The following is a 15,152-nucleotide window of genomic DNA, read 5'->3' on the forward strand; positions in this document are numbered from 1 at the left end:
TGTGGGGGTCATGTTGTGATGGACCCAATGGAGGTCACAGAGTCAGAGTGAGTGGGAGTAATGGAAATCAGCCTACATGGAGCTGAAGGACCCTATGGGATCCGGGGGGCTGGGTGGCTTCACTACAGCTAAAATAGTTCCCACTGCATTGCAGCCTGAACACAGTATTTAGGGATTGAAACCATGTTGTGATAGGCCCTGAACAACAGTCCTGAGCTCTGCAAACGTAAAGACTGCACCTTGTAACCCAGTAGAAAGGAACAGCTAAATCAAAAAAGCTGCTGGAGTGGGAACAGAGTGAGAAAGGCCCTTTGATTCACTGGAATCAGCCCCCAGAGCCCTCAACCTGGGATATCTGAAGTCAAGTTGGTCCCTTCAGGACTTTAAGTCAACAAACTTCTCCCTTGTCAAGTAAGGAGTGGGTATCGTGACGGCGTTCGGGCAGAAAATGACACTGTGGAATACAGTGAAGAGTTTTCATTTTTGGCATCTAATGGTGCTACTAATGTCAAATTGAGTTCCAACTTATGAATAATAGGAACAACCATCTCAGCTTTTCAGGGCTGATGGATGTACAGGTTGTATTTTTAGCTTTCCTTTTTTTAAAAAAAAAACCACACTCGCCACAGCTTTTGCTAATCGTGGGGGATACAGGTTTTACCCTCTCTATATTTTTCCGATGCTTAAACCCAGGAATAACTAATGCAGCCTCAGGAGCACAGTGCTGTGGATCCCATGCAGGGATCTTCTCCTTTTCCTTCCCCGCTCCCGTGCTGTGTCCGTCTCACACAGTGTGCCAAACTATGTCCTCCTTGTCCAGATTCCCTTTGGGAAGCCTGTCCTGGCTGAACGTGTGCAGCCCAGCAGTTTGTCAGGGATTCAACAATTTTAGGCGTGATTAAAGGGAGATGGACCAAAGCCATGTTAAAGGGAAAGAAATACTGCCAGAACCCGTGAAACCATTTTATTACTTGATGAAGAGGAAAAGCATTTCCTGGATCAAGGTAGACATCAACTGCACCAACCTTTCCCCTGAGCATGTGGGCTCAGGCCCTTGTTCCAGCCTGTTCTTCTCCTTTTCCCTCAGGTTGAATACAAGTTTATATCAACCCACCTGCTCCAAAAGGCTGACAGGAGGAACAGGAAGGAAAAATAAGCCCAGAAGGAAACAGTGATTACTCTGTGTGGTGCCCTCAGTCCAGGAGAGGGTGGAAAGTTTTATCACACTAGGCAGGGATGGAGCAAGGTGGACACTGGTCACAAACAGCAGAGCTTGGTGCAGTGACCTGCTCTGGCACGCCGGGTGTGACACATCACCTCCCATGCCCCGTTCCCTTTCTTTGCCTCGGGACGGTGTCTTTTGGGTTGGCAAACAACGGTGCTCCAAATAAAATTAGGAAACAAAATCATAATGCTCCCAGTTTTGTAAAACTGATAACGAACACTAGCAGGGATTGCGGTGAACACCCTCCAGGGCATGGAAAAGTAGTTTATTATCTTTATTATAATCTTTTTTAAATGCTTCAGATGCAATTAGCAATGGTAATAAAAACACGTATATCCTGAAAGCTCTCCATAGCTGAGACCTCCTTCTGCTGAGGTCTCTAAAACAGCCCATACCAGACCCTCAATTTATTCACCTTCTTGAGGCAGAACCATTCTACATCCACTGGAAGGTGACTGCATCTTTGTGCTTTGAAAGAGTCCAGGGAAGAATTTGTGACGGACTTAATATTTTACTTCCTAAGGTGGTAGTGTGAAAATGAATACCTTTGTTTTCGCCCTTTTTGCTTTTATAACTGAGACTAAATTAAGGAAAAATATTGGCATGGGCTGGGAGGAGAAAAAGCTTAAAGTGCTGCTTGCAAGAAATAAAAAAATAAAAAGATGAGAACTTAAGAGCACGTGGACTACGTGTGCCTAAAGTAGCAGTATTTTTGTGAGCATTACATCAATAAAGCCGCTTTCCCCACAGATTTGTGTCTGGTGGCTGACTGCTAACTCCAGCTGAAGTTGTTTTCCTGCAGTCGGCCGTCTGAGAGGTCTCAGCTGTGTGGCTTCTCTGGTGTCGAACAGTGCATGAGTAAACACTCCACTTTTCCCAAAGGTGTAATACTCCTATGGCGTCTCTCTTCTTCCTCGGTGCCGCCTTTCACAAAATGAGCAGGAATGTGATCGTCGGTGAGATATCTCTCTTTCCGTCAAATTTGGCTTAATTTTGGCCAAGAGGCTCAAAGGATTACTGCAAAGGGACACAGACAGACAGACATGAACACGTACGAAGTGATTGCATAAGCTCCATTTCCCCAGGAAACAGAGACTGAAAGCAGCTCTGTTGAAAGAGAAACGTTTACTAACCAAATACCAAAGGAAACATTGAATAAAATGTTACCAAAGTTAGAATGCAGAATTTGGATACTCAGGCCATAGAGGGAAAACTGGTCCTCGAATATTTCATGTTTGAAACAGGTCTGATCTCTTGGGGATCTATTCATAACTTTTCTAAACATCTCATAAGGTTTCTTTCTTATTTTCTTTAATATTAAAAAAATACATTATTTGTCTGCATTTATTAACCAAATATTTTAAAAATAACACATGGGTTAGAAGGGTAGACCTACTTTCCAACAGAAAAACAAGCCCATCTGAGATAGGAGATGGTTATGTTTTATAGCTTTCATTCTTTTACACTTAATGCAATTTCATTGGCTTGGGTTTTTTTTCCAACCAAAGATATGTATAATCTAACCCAACCTTGGAAATTCACTGACATATTTACAATGCTGGGAAGTGTCAGTGCGTGATTGAAAGGTCAAATCTGATTCCAGTTTTACCTAGACCCGACTGGGAGCAACGGCACTGGCCACAGTGGATTTCCAGCAGAACAGAGGAGATTTCCTTCCTCGTGTAGCCAACTCCATCCCAGAGACCGGAATAATATTGCTGCACCAGTAGAAGGAAAAAAGGCCCAGATGAATGAATAGTTGTGTAATTCTGTGGTCACTGATCTAGAGAATAGAAATACCAGGGTGTGCACATTATTTGCAGTGGGTGAAGTCATTTTTTGGAGCATGTCATAAAATCACTTGTTCAAGGAGACCATGATATGAAGGAGGCCAACCTACAAAGGGAGGAGACCGTGCCGCTTCAGGAATGTGTGCAATATTTGTTGGGATTCTTTGTCTTTTCATCCTTTCATAGTTTGTTAGTCCATATATTTTCCTCTCTTTTCATGTGCATCAAGAAAAACATCTGCAGGAGGCAAACCCAAAGGTTAATTCCTCCCCTGCACTTCCCGCATTTGTTCAAATAGTTGAACTAATATTTATGAATAATGCATTGCACCCATGAATGCCACAAATCAATGCAACTCCAAGGACCTCATTTTTATACCAGCTGAGGCTCAGACTCAATATGTGTTATTAATCCAGATTCTTTTATTTATGGACAGACAATTGCTCAGGAAAAACACTGGATACCCCAGAGTACTGTTGCTGCTGTCATGAATGCCTGGTACTGGTTCAAAACCATCAGAATGTCTTTTTTGCCCACATAATAGCCACATCAATGTCCAACAGGAAATTATGAGAATTTAAGAATAGATGAACACAATAGTCAGGCCATTGCTTTTGAGGGCAATGAAGAAAATACAATATCTGAAGTTACTGGCATCAATAATTGAAAATCTAATATAACACATATTTGTAAATTGATACAAAGTTCTACAATGTTTTTAAATGGGAACTTAGAGAAACTAGTATTTTAATGGCTTGGGTTTTTGTTACTGTCATTCAAACCCTCGTGTTTTCTCTCTCAGTGGAACAGCTCAGCCACTGTCAGCCAGATTAATACTGCTGAAATCAACAGAGTCAAACAGATTGACACCAGCTGAAGACCTCTCCTAATAAATCTGAGGCTATTTATGGGGGATGAAACCACAGTCATGTCTCCCCAAAGGCAGTATTCTCACTCGAATATAAATGGTTTTGGCTGTATGAATGAATTAAATATTGAAAGTTCCATTTTTCAGACTTAGCTGTGGCTTCACCCGTATCAGTGGATCTGATTTATACCAGCTCTTTGGAGAAATAACCACTCAGTCCCGGAGCGCTGACGGTCAGGCTGGTTTAACTGAACTAGCTGATTTTCCTTTTAGCTGTTGGGTGTATTATCACCCTTACAAGTATGCCGGCATGAGGAGTGCAAGCCACACAGCATGGTGCGTGCTTACTCAGTAATGGAAACTTGGGCTGAATAACATTTCAAGTTACCTCCCTTCACCTGGCACTTTTTAAGGGACTGAGGGAATCCAGTGGTGGATTTCACAGAATCACAGAATCATATAGGTTGGAAAAGACCTTTAAGATCATCGAGTCCAACCATAAACCTAACACTGCCAAAAACCATCACTACACCATGTCTCTAAGTACCTCATCCAAACGTCCTTTAAATACCTCCAGGGATGGCGACTCAACCACTTCCCTGGGCAGTCTGTTCCAATGCTTGATAACCCTCTCGGTGAAGAAAAATTTCCTCATATCCAGTCTAAACCTCCCCTGGCGCAACTTGAGGCCATTTCCTCTTGTCCTATCACTTGTTACCTGGGAGAAGAGACCGACCCCCACCTCTCTACAGCCTCCTTTCAGGTAGTTGTAGAGAGCGATGAGGTCTCCCCTCAGCCTCCTTTTCTCCAGGCTAAACAGTCCCAGCTCCCTCAGCCGCTCCTCATAAGACTTCTGCTCCAGACCCTTCACCAGCTTCGTTGCCCTTCTCTGTATGCGCTCCAGTACCTCAATATCTCTCTTGTAGTGGGGGGCCCAAAACTGAACACAGTATTCGAGGTGCGGCCTCACCAGTGCCGAGTACAGGGGCACAATCACTTCCCTAGTCCTGCTGGCCACGCTATTTTTGATACAGGCCAGGATGCCATTGGCCTTCTTGGCCGCCTGGGCACACTGCTGGCTCATATTCAGGCGGCTGTCAACCAACACCCCCAGGTCCTTCTCTGCCAGGCAGCTTTCCAGCCACTCTTCCCCAAGCCTGTAGCGTTGCATGGGGTTGCTGTGGCCCAAGTGCAGGACCTTGCACTTGGCCTTGTTAAACCTCATACAATTCACCCCAGCCCATCGATCCAGCCTGTCCAGGTCCCTCTGCAGAGCCTGCCTACCCTCCAGCAGATCAACACTCCCACACAACTTGGTGTCGTCTGCAAACTTACTGAGAGTGCACTCGATCCCTTCGTCCAGATCATTGATAAAGATGTTAAACAGAACTGGCCCCAACACCGAGCCCTGGGGAACACCGCTTGTGACCGGCCGCCAACCGGAGTAAACTCCATTCACCACCACTCTCTGGGCCCGGCCGTCCAGCCAGTTCTTTACCCAGCGAAGAGTACACCCGTCCAAGCCATGAGCAGCCAGTTTCTCCAGGAGAATGCCGTGGGAAACCGTGTCAAAGGCTTTACTGAAGTCTAGATAGACAACATCCACAGACTTCCCCTCATCCACTAGGCGGGTCACCTTATCATAGAAGGAGATCAGGTGTTTACTACATTAGCTCCTTGCTGGTACCTTATGCGTCATGGTACCAGGGATACAAGGCTGAACGGGAGCAAAGGAGCTTTTGGCTCTCTATCCGTATTGTGATTCCCGTCCATCTTCTTCTTTGGAAAGACTGTTTAGACAGCAAAAGAGCGAGTCCTCCTGCTGTATTGCAGCTTCTTGCACTCTTGTGGTGTCAAGTCTCATCTGCAAAGGCCAGCAGCTCTGTGGAAATGAGATACTCACCTGTGTTGAAGTGGGGCTGGCTGAGTGCTCAGATGCTTGATGTTATCAAGAGTCAGCTAAACCAGATGTTTTCATACTCTTGTTTCTAAAGCTTCTTTGATATTTCAAAGGACCGGGCTGATGTAACTCTCCTTCCCATCACCTAAGTAGTAACAACAACAATAATAGATGGTGCAGCTTGACTCCCCCACCTCCCTTCCCATTCCAGGATGTGCCTCCTGGAGCGGGAGAGGTTCCTAGCCTTTCTGCTGATTGCAGGCCCAGCGGGGCCCCCGCTATTCAGCAGGCAAATCCTGCATGGAAGGGGTGTCTCCTCCATCACCCCAGCATGGAGAAAGGCAGAAAAAAGGGCACCCTGGTAGAAAATTAACACAGCTACTTGTTTGGCTTGTTTAAAAGCCAGATTCATGACTCAGCCTTTACCTTTTATGAGTCAGGAAATTCCAAGGTGCTCTTTTTTCCCTTGGACTTGTAGGCAGACTCTGATCTCACTTATTACAGGGTAAATCCGCTACAGGCAAGGAGCTATTCCTGCCACACGTTTGCAAGCAAGAGCAGCATCCATCCTCCCTGAACTCTCTTTCTGTTCTTAGCAGTCTCTGTGTTCTTTGGCCAGCTACAGCTCTCAGTAAAAGTGTCAGGCACATCAAACAGCATAAAATAAATCAATCCATTTCCCAGTTTATTTAGTCTAAAAAGACTGTAAAATGGAGTCAAATTGAGAAACCTGTTTATGTGGCCAAGAGGCCTAAGGGACATATTGAGGAAGGAGTGATATTAAAGTGTTAGGCTAACAGAATCAGAGCTAGTTTACACTGGGGCATGCTACCTGTTTCCAGTTCACTATGGATGGCATGACTGCAGAGTGATGGATAGTTGCATTCACAGACATAATGTCCATGAAATGTGAAAGGTAAAGAGACAAAAATCATTAAAACTATAAAATTGCTTCAAAGTCCAGAAAACCAATTAGATACTGAGACTTAAAAGCAATGTGACTTCCTTGTTTTACTGAAGAGAAGAGTCAGCAGTGATTTACTGAACCCTTGCATGTTTATATGTTGGAAGAAGGTACTGAATTCTCGTCAGCCAAGCAGACATTGGCAGAAAGATGAAACTAGCAAACTCAGACTGAAAATAAGGCACAAACTTTTAATAGTGAATGTAACTGAACTCACCAAAACACGAAGTGGATTTTCCATCATTTGAAGATCTTAAATTGACTTTAAGTCTTTGAACAAGACAGAGAAGTGTCTTTAGAGCCTCCATTTATTGGGGTCAGTACAAGACTCCCCAGGATTAAGCCAGGGTGATACAGGATTGCAATGATCTCTTTTAGCATTGTCATCTTTAGAGGGAACTGGGACCCCCCAGAAGCAGAAGCCAAGGTGTGGGCTGCTGCCATCACCGAGTTAAACAAGAGCCTAAATGTCCCTGTCATATGAGACTTAATGAAATAACCTTATACCCAGTCACACCTGTAAGTGCACCGATGTGCTATATCCACACAGGAGTTGCTATCCGAAGGGCTGCTGAGGCAGCTGGATGTCTCAGCACCTCTGCCCTGGAGCTGCAGGCCTACTCTTTGATCCCTGTCCCATCCAAGCGAGTGTCTGGTTTCTGATCACCGCATGGCAAACTCCCACGACCAACATGAGATGAGCTGTGGAGCTGCGAGCAGCCAGATGTCCACATCTCAAAGACTCCATCCTTGCTGACACACTTGACCACAGCATTAGCTAAGGAATTCACTGAGGGGAATGAAATATGCAGCGGAAATAGTCAAAACAGAGTGAGATAACCAAATGTTTTTTTGGAAAAAAAAACAAAAACAACACACTGCCATTTCTGGTGTCATTTATAAAGTGGTTTTTCCCTTGATTTTATAGTCTGATAGCCCAGGAGCTTTGAACTCCTGTTCCTCTTCCATTTGCAAAGCTACTTTTGCTAGGACTGCTAGCATGGCCCCTTCAGCTCCAAGCCAGCAAGCACGACTTGTACGAGGTATTAGCCACCTACTTTACATCTGAGCTTATTACCCTAGGCTAATCCATCTAGTTTCACCTCTTTTTTTAAGAGGCCATCTCACCTAGGTCAGAGGAATTGCGCTCTCAAAATGCTCCTTTCACTTCACAAACTGTTGGGGGATATGGACCCCAAAGTCAGGCACTGAGTGGTAGCCATGTGCAGAAGAACAGCAGCCAGGTGATGTGGAGATAGCAGGCTTCTTTCTAGATTCCTCTGCAGAGAAGGAGAGTACCTGTGGCTGAGTATTGCTGGTGTAGGAGGAAGGATGTGTTCTGGTGACAGAGAGGAGTGAGAGAGAAATACTGAAATAGAGAGGGGTGGCATGAATGAACAGAGGAGGAAGTGAGGAAAGAGAGAGAAGGACATAGAGGAAGGAGAACAGAAACAGCCCTGGAGGAACCTGGCAGAAAATACAATCCCCAACCTGGTCTGCAGGGTGGTATGTCCCGGGAAGGTGCTGTGGTAGGAGTGAAGGTGCTGGAGGAGGAAGACAGAAGGTGGCACTTCCTCCAGTTTGCAGCCAAGCTCTGGCTGAATCATTTCCCGGGCAGGGCAGCCGGGTGTCCAAACTGTCACACAAAAACTCTGGTCCTTTTAGAGCTCCCTGGTCCAGCTGGTGTAAAACCATTAAACCGCCCATGTCACATCACACAGCACGAAGGGATGAAAGTCACTGCGAGAATACGCGCTACTGGAGTACAGCTTCCTCGCTCTCCCCTCCCCGCCCGCCGTCAGCCGCAGCCTTGAGCATTCAGGTCCTGGGATCAAACCCCACTGCAGTGCCAGCTCCCCCCGAGGGCTGGGATGGCTGCTGGGGGGCTGGGGGGGGCTCACCCCAACCTAACCTGGCACACCTGAGTTACAGGAGGTAGCCAAGGATGAGCAGAGGTTAAGGCACCATCTCAGTCCTAGTTTGGCCATCAGAGTGTTCCCCCACCCATGACTGCCCAGCCTGCCATACCAAGCAGGAAGGTTTGCCTACATTTAAATTTACCTTGACATCTCTTTTAGTCCATGTCTCGACTCTTTCTTGGGTTTAAGGTCTGTAAAGCCATTTAATATGTTTTTTTTCCCTTTGCAAGCACTCATTTTCCTTATACTATTCTATTTCAGTTTAAGGATGAAAGACACTTTAAATTCTTTCAAATTCAGATTTAGAGGGGTGAGGGAAAATACTGTGCCTGTGCCTGTGATAAAAGGAGAAAAACACATCAGAGGTGACCCAGCTAAAATCAGGGTATACATTAACAGGGATACAGGTGATCGGAGAGTTTAGCTCTGTTCAGGGTGAGGTTTGCACTCCCATGTACTTGGGCAATATTTGTCATGCCCACTGTTGCCACAGGATAGAAATATAACTGGGCCCAGGAGCTGATGCATACTCTGATACAGAACACTCTGATACTCTCCAACAAAATCAGGGAAGGGATGCGTAGCATGGCAGGGGATAGTGTGCCCTTCCTTTCATTTCCCATGTGGGTTGCTCTGTAAAGAGGGGGATCCCGAGGGAGCCGGCAGACTCCCTCCCACGGGGTGCGCTTGCAGGACAAACACCCTTCTGCACTTCAAATGAAGCCGCTCGTTTTAAAACACTAAATAAATCAAACATCTGTGCATATCTGTATACATGTTAGGTCATTAATCATAATCAGTAAAGCCAGATCAAACACTTCTTGGCGTACTAGCTAAGCTGCAAGAGTCTGAATGCCATGAGCAACATGAGGGGTAAGCTCCGAGCATTTCGGTGCAGTGCTAAAATCGCGCTGCGATGGACCATGGTGCTGCAGCTTTCCCTTTAAGAGCCCTTTGGCTAACGGCGATACACTGAAATGCAGGAGGTGGGACAACACCACACACAAAAATGAAGAAGTGAAGGCAGGAAAAGTTTCTCCAGAGGAAAAATGCAGGGCTTGTCCTTCACCCTGACGTCAGATCTGTCTTTAATAAAATCCCCAAAGAGCCAAGAGAAAAAGGCAGAGTGCCTAGGCTAGGTTGCCAGTTCAGGATTGCTCTGCATACCCCAAAGTGGTGTTTTTGTTCAAAACGGCTCTAAATCTGGGTTCAATCAATGTATTTAATCCCGGCTTCCAGGGATGAGGTGGCTTTTGCCCTGGATTCTAGCAACAAGCAGCATTTTGCAGGTGAGTTTGGAAACTGCAGGAGAGACTTGTCTTCTGCAAACACACTTGGGTTTAATGTGCAGTGGGCTGGGAGAGTGCGGTGCATGCGGGAAGGTGGGCAGTGGTGAGCTTTGAGGAGGTGGGAGATGTGAGAGCGAGGAGGGAAAGGTGAGCTGGGGAGGAAAGGGAAGGGAAAAGGAAGGGAAAGGGAAGGGAAAGGGAAGGGAAGGGAAAGGGAAGGGAAAGGGAAGGGAAAGGGAAGGGAAGGGAAGGGAAGGGAAGGGAAGGGAAGGGAAGGGAAGGGAAGGGAAGGGAAGGGAAGGGAAGGGAAGGGAAGGGAAGGGAAGGGAAGGGAAGGAAAGGAAAGGAAAGGAAAGGAAAGGAAAGGAAAGGAAAGGAAAGGAAAGGAAAGGAAAGGAAAGGAAAGGAAAGGAAAGGAAAGGAAAGGAAAGGAAAGGAAAGGAAAGGAAAGGAAAGGAAAGGAAAGGAAGGGAAAGGATAAAGGTAAAGGTGCAGAAGTGTCTCTGAGTTGAGTCCATCTCTGCTCTTCATCCAGGTGGATCCACACAGAAAACTGTAGTGTGGGTTTAGTTTGTGGTTTTTTTTTTTTCTTCTTTTCCTTTTATTGCTACTATTTGTAGTGTGGAGCAAAAGAAGGAGGAAAAGATCACCCATTCCTGCCCGAAGCAGCCAGGGTGAGGCTGTTAGGGGAGCGGGTTGGAGGGGGGAAAGTGCAGATCCCCGACGGGCGGCGGTGCCCAGCGGGGCCGGGACTGAGGCCGTGCCGGTGCCGGTGCCGGTGCCGGTGGGGGAACGGGGCTGGAGCCGTGCCGTGCCATGGCAGGGACCGGGACCGGGACCGCGACCGGGACCGAAGCCGCGCGGTGCCGCCGGCCGCTCCCGCAGGTGTGGAGGCAGAGGAAGAGTTCCCCCCCCTCCCCGATCTTTGTAGCTGCTCGATCCCCGCAGGCAGTAGCTGCTTCCCTTCCCCTCCTCTTTGGAAAAACCTATGTGGGAAAGCCACTCATTTCAGAAGGTGTTTGCGTTTTGCTTTTCCTTTCCCGGGGCGTGCTTGCGGCTTGCGTGAAATCCCCGGGGGAGAGAAGGCGGCTGCGGAGAGCTGGCGCGCCGAGGAAGGTGCCCGGCACGGCGGGCGCTGCCCGTCCCCAGCCGGAGAGCGACGGAGCGGCCGCGCCGGGCCCCGCCGTGTCCCCTCCTCCTCGTCCCCATCCCCGGCGGCAAGGCTGGACTCAGGGCTCGGGGAGCCCTGGGGACCCCGAAAGAGAGGTGGATCCTAGGGACCCCTTTGGGCTACCCGGCTGGGGCATTGCCTGAGCCAGACACGTGTGAAGCTGTGTCTGAGCATCGCTTCTGCTCTGGGGGGGGGGACACACACATCAACTGCTGTGCACAGCGGGGGGATTTGGCTTCGCAGGGCTGCTGGCATGAGGGGTTGGCTTGTGTGTTGCGAGATAAAGCGAGGCTTTAAAGCAAGAAAGTAGCAGGCGTGGTGTGGTACACCAGACGCACCTGTGTGAACGCAGATGGCAAAGCGATAAGTCCTGCGTGAATGTGGAGATGGACTGATAATGGTGCCTCTTCTAGAAAAAAAAAAAAAATACAACACAACACAAAACACAAAACTAACAACAAACAAACAAAATGCACCTCTTGGGCTCTCTGAGGGAAGTTGATTCTTACCTCAGTTGATTTTTGTTGAGCAAGTAAAAAGTCACACAGAGGGAGGGGGCCCCCCTAAACAGTGTTAACTAGAGGAGAGCTGTGTGAGCCTTGTAAATTTTACACTGGTTGTCCTGGGCTCCCTTGATATCAAAGCTGTTTGTAAAAAAAGCTGCTGTAGCATGAAAGGGTGTGTGAGTGCATGCAGACACACGTGCCTGCTGTGGGGGTGAGTGAGTGCAATCCAAATATTGCTGGCAGCATGTTTGGTCTAAAGAGTATCTAAAAAAGAATTTGAAACAGTACCAAAAATAGCCTAAAAAGAGTCCTGGGTCTCGACCGTTGCAGTTCGGGCTCTCCATTGAAGGGAGCAGGTGAAGCTGTGTCTCTCTGCAGCATCCCAGGGGCACTGTCACCTCCTGAACACACCCGTGGAGCTGGACCTTAGAAAGTTGTGCTTAGAAACCATTGAGTAGGGACGATTTCTCCGCAGTAATGAACTGGCTTTCTGTAGGTCTTCTCCACACCTGAACTGCGATGTGGTGGGGGGTTGGTAGGCTGATGAAGGGCAGATTTCTGTCTGGCGTACATAAGGGAGTGGGGGAATGGGGATGAAAAGGGTGTATAGCATGGAGGGATGAGAGGGGCTGGGGAGAGCAACTGGGAGGCAGTATTCGTCTATGTAATACTTAAAGGAGCTCTGCGAGAAGAGCAGGCTTAGTTTGGTCTGCTTAAGGGGAGGATGTCTGAAGGAGCAAGGGATATTGCGATTGGTGTGGGATATTGTGAATATTTAGCTGGCAAGGCCACCCTGCTCATGAGAGATATCTTAGCTAAGTCGTGCGGGTCATAACAGATGAGCGCTGGTAAAGCTCTGACACGGCCCCACCTCGTTGTCTACTGTGTTGCATCTTTGATGGCATCATCACAACAGTAATAAAGATCTTTCCAACACTGCAGAGGCATCCATGGAGTGGTAGCATCAGGCAGGTCGCTGTGCACAGGCAAAGCCCTGTGGTCTCCCTGCGGACTTGTCACTCTTCACATATAAGAAGAAATATGGACATAAAAAGATGCTCCACTGGGAAAGAGGAGGGTTGACTATCTGCAGTATAACTCGAATATATATACTTGTTCAAGGGAGAAGGGCAGAGGACTTAATATGGAAAGGTCAGCCAGGTCTCAAAGGGCATTTCAGAAGGCAGCTATCAGATTCTGCCCGAGTGTCCCCCGTCCCCCAGTACTGTATTAAGCTACAGACAGTTACTGAGCTCTTTAACAGTTTTATCGACAAGGTTTTGTATTGGGGCATAACTGCACAGGTGATGGGTTTGCAAAGAGAAAAATAGCTGAGCATAGCTGGAATTTCAGGCATAAGTTTTCAAACATTCCTTAAAATATTTTTTTTCATAGATATAAGGGCAGAGACCATGGGAGCCCAAGTCCCGTCAACTAGGCTGAGATTCCTCAGTGCCTGAGTCATTTCTGCAGCAAGGACTTCAAGGCTGGATGTGTTGGCCTCTTCCAGTGCTGCACATCGAGGAATCAGAGCCAGGATCTTCAGCCTTTAGTCCTGATGACTCAGCAGATATGAGACCCCTTGTTCAAATGGGACAAAATGTCCCAAACCAGGGTGATGATTAGCAAAGCAATGCTGCACTTTGTAGAAAATCCGTAAAGGAGATTATTAGGAAGAAGAACAGCATTGGAGGTTTCTAAAATATTTGAAGTGAAGGAATGGGTGGTGTGTGGATAAGATGTGAATGCAAACCTGCAGACTTTTCCTTTAACGGTGATGGTAAGCAAACGGTAAGCAAGATGGTAAGCAAGATGGTCAAAGAGCAAATAGCATCAACTAGTAGGCAGGTATTGACACTTCTATTTGATGTGTTGGCAGTCACAGCACACAAACACCAGGCTTTTGGCTTTAGTGGGAGGAAGGAAGCAGAGAGATGTTTGAAGACAGTTTTATATAGGGACCATCTCCTTTGTAAGCATTGATTTCATTAGATAGTCACTGATAATGACCCGAGTTCAGGGCTGCCTCAGGCTGTGTGGAAAGTGGTTTGAGAACCATAACGTGCAGTTTTTCCTTCTCCTTTTTATAAGATTTATTGGCACAGATGTGAGGCCAAGAATTTCATTTGTAAAATGTTTGGATTTGGTGGCAGGAAAAAATTACTACATTTCTTTGGGCTCTTCCAGGTGAAACCACATTCTGACCAAACTGGAACCGAAAAAAAAAAAAAGAAAATAAAAAAAAAAGAAAAGGCTATGGTTTGATTTATTCATTTATCTATTTGCTTTGCTAGCAGCTCATATATAATCTAATGCTAAAGGTTCCAGACACCTTTATTCTTGCCTGCAAAAATCCCATGGCTCTCCAGGGGAGGTGAGCTGAGGTTTGTCTGTTGAGTGCTTTGTACAGACGGCTACAGGCTTGCACCATGGATAACGATGCATAGAGAGACTTAGGCAGCATAGGTTCAAAGCTGATGTGTCTTGTCCCTCTAACCTTCCCACCATTGCCTGTTGCTTAACACCCTCTGGTTACCAGAGACAGGGTCAATACACTTCTCTTTAGAGGGGTTCCTATCCTACACTTCCCTAAATTGTACATGTCAATTAAAATGACTCTGGTTATAGCAGCTGAAGATTCAGCTATGCAAATGAGTATCTTGTGGCTCGAAGCTGGTAGACATAATCCCCATGGGTATCGCTGCATCATATGTAGGGCTTTCCCAAAGCTGGTCTTTTAGTTGGCAGTCCTCCCTCACAAATCCACTTGCAGAATGAAATCATTGCCAAGGCAACATCCTGAAGGTAGCACCGAATGTGCTTCAGACGGATCAGAGGTTCAGACCCAAGTCTGTTTCTGATGAAGCAAAGATGCCTCCTAAATACACAAGCACACACAGACGGAGTTTTTGCTGAGAGCAGCAGGCTTTTATGCATTTTCTTCATAACTTCTCCTATCAGTGTCTGAATTTGCTTTGATAGCCATCAGCTGTCAGTGTGCAACAGTCTCTTTGCAACATTAACCAAGACAGAGCTGGGGGCAAGAACTGGCTTCCTCACCCCCCTCGCAGTTGTGCCACTGCCTGTTTGTGTCCCCCAGGCAGGTCCTGTCCCCGTTTCACACGGCGGCAGTCCTGCCTGCGACGCGAGTGCTCTGCCAGCGGGGCTTCTCCAGGGAACGGCGTTAGTTAAAAATGATAGCTGTGGGTTTTAGCAAAAGCATAAGATTTACATGATTATGCTGGGTGTTTGTCCTTTGAAAGAGTTGTACCTGTTTAGCTTTTCCTGCCTTTCCCAGGTGCTAGGAAAAGGCCCTGGGCAAAAATTTCAGAAGTCCTCCACACCCACATGAGACATTGACTTATTGCTTCAGAAGCTCTGGGCTCCCACGTTGGGATGTTAAGAGTTGCTTTAGCATCTTGCCAGCGCTCAGCTTACTGAGAACTGCTCTTTTTGGATGGCCTCAGTGTCCCAAAGGGGTCTCGAGCATTCCTGTCTGGACAGCCCTGGCTCTTATGCA

General features: G+C 47.0%; 1 protein-coding gene and 1 long non-coding RNA gene across 3 annotated transcripts in view; one reads left to right on the forward strand and one right to left on the reverse strand.

The window, feature by feature from the left end:
* The window catches only part of CCN4 (cellular communication network factor 4), a 57,446-nt gene that overhangs the window by 11,763 nt on the left and 30,531 nt on the right, over positions 1–15,152 (forward strand). The window contains exon 1 of one of the 2 annotated variants that reach the window (XM_075495307.1): positions 9,621–9,955. The exons of the other annotated variant lie outside the window; for it this stretch is intronic. Coding sequence (XP_075351422.1) covers positions 9,908–9,955 — 48 coding nt within the window. The 5' untranslated portion in view covers positions 9,621–9,907. Of the gene's footprint in view, positions 1–9,620; positions 9,956–15,152 lie in introns of those variants that run through there. 2 annotated transcript variants of the gene reach the window in all.
* Positions 1,567–8,515, reverse strand: LOC142406835 (uncharacterized). The gene is made up of 5 exons (XR_012774725.1): positions 8,239–8,515; positions 5,787–5,928; positions 3,126–3,252; positions 2,835–3,008; positions 1,567–2,242 (listed from the first exon to the last, which is right to left on the reverse strand). It is a non-coding gene; the product is annotated as an uncharacterized LOC142406835 (long non-coding RNA).

This window comes from Mycteria americana, chromosome 2 (genome assembly GCF_035582795.1).
Source record: "Mycteria americana isolate JAX WOST 10 ecotype Jacksonville Zoo and Gardens chromosome 2, USCA_MyAme_1.0, whole genome shotgun sequence".
NCBI lineage: Eukaryota > Metazoa > Chordata > Aves > Ciconiiformes > Ciconiidae > Mycteria > Mycteria americana.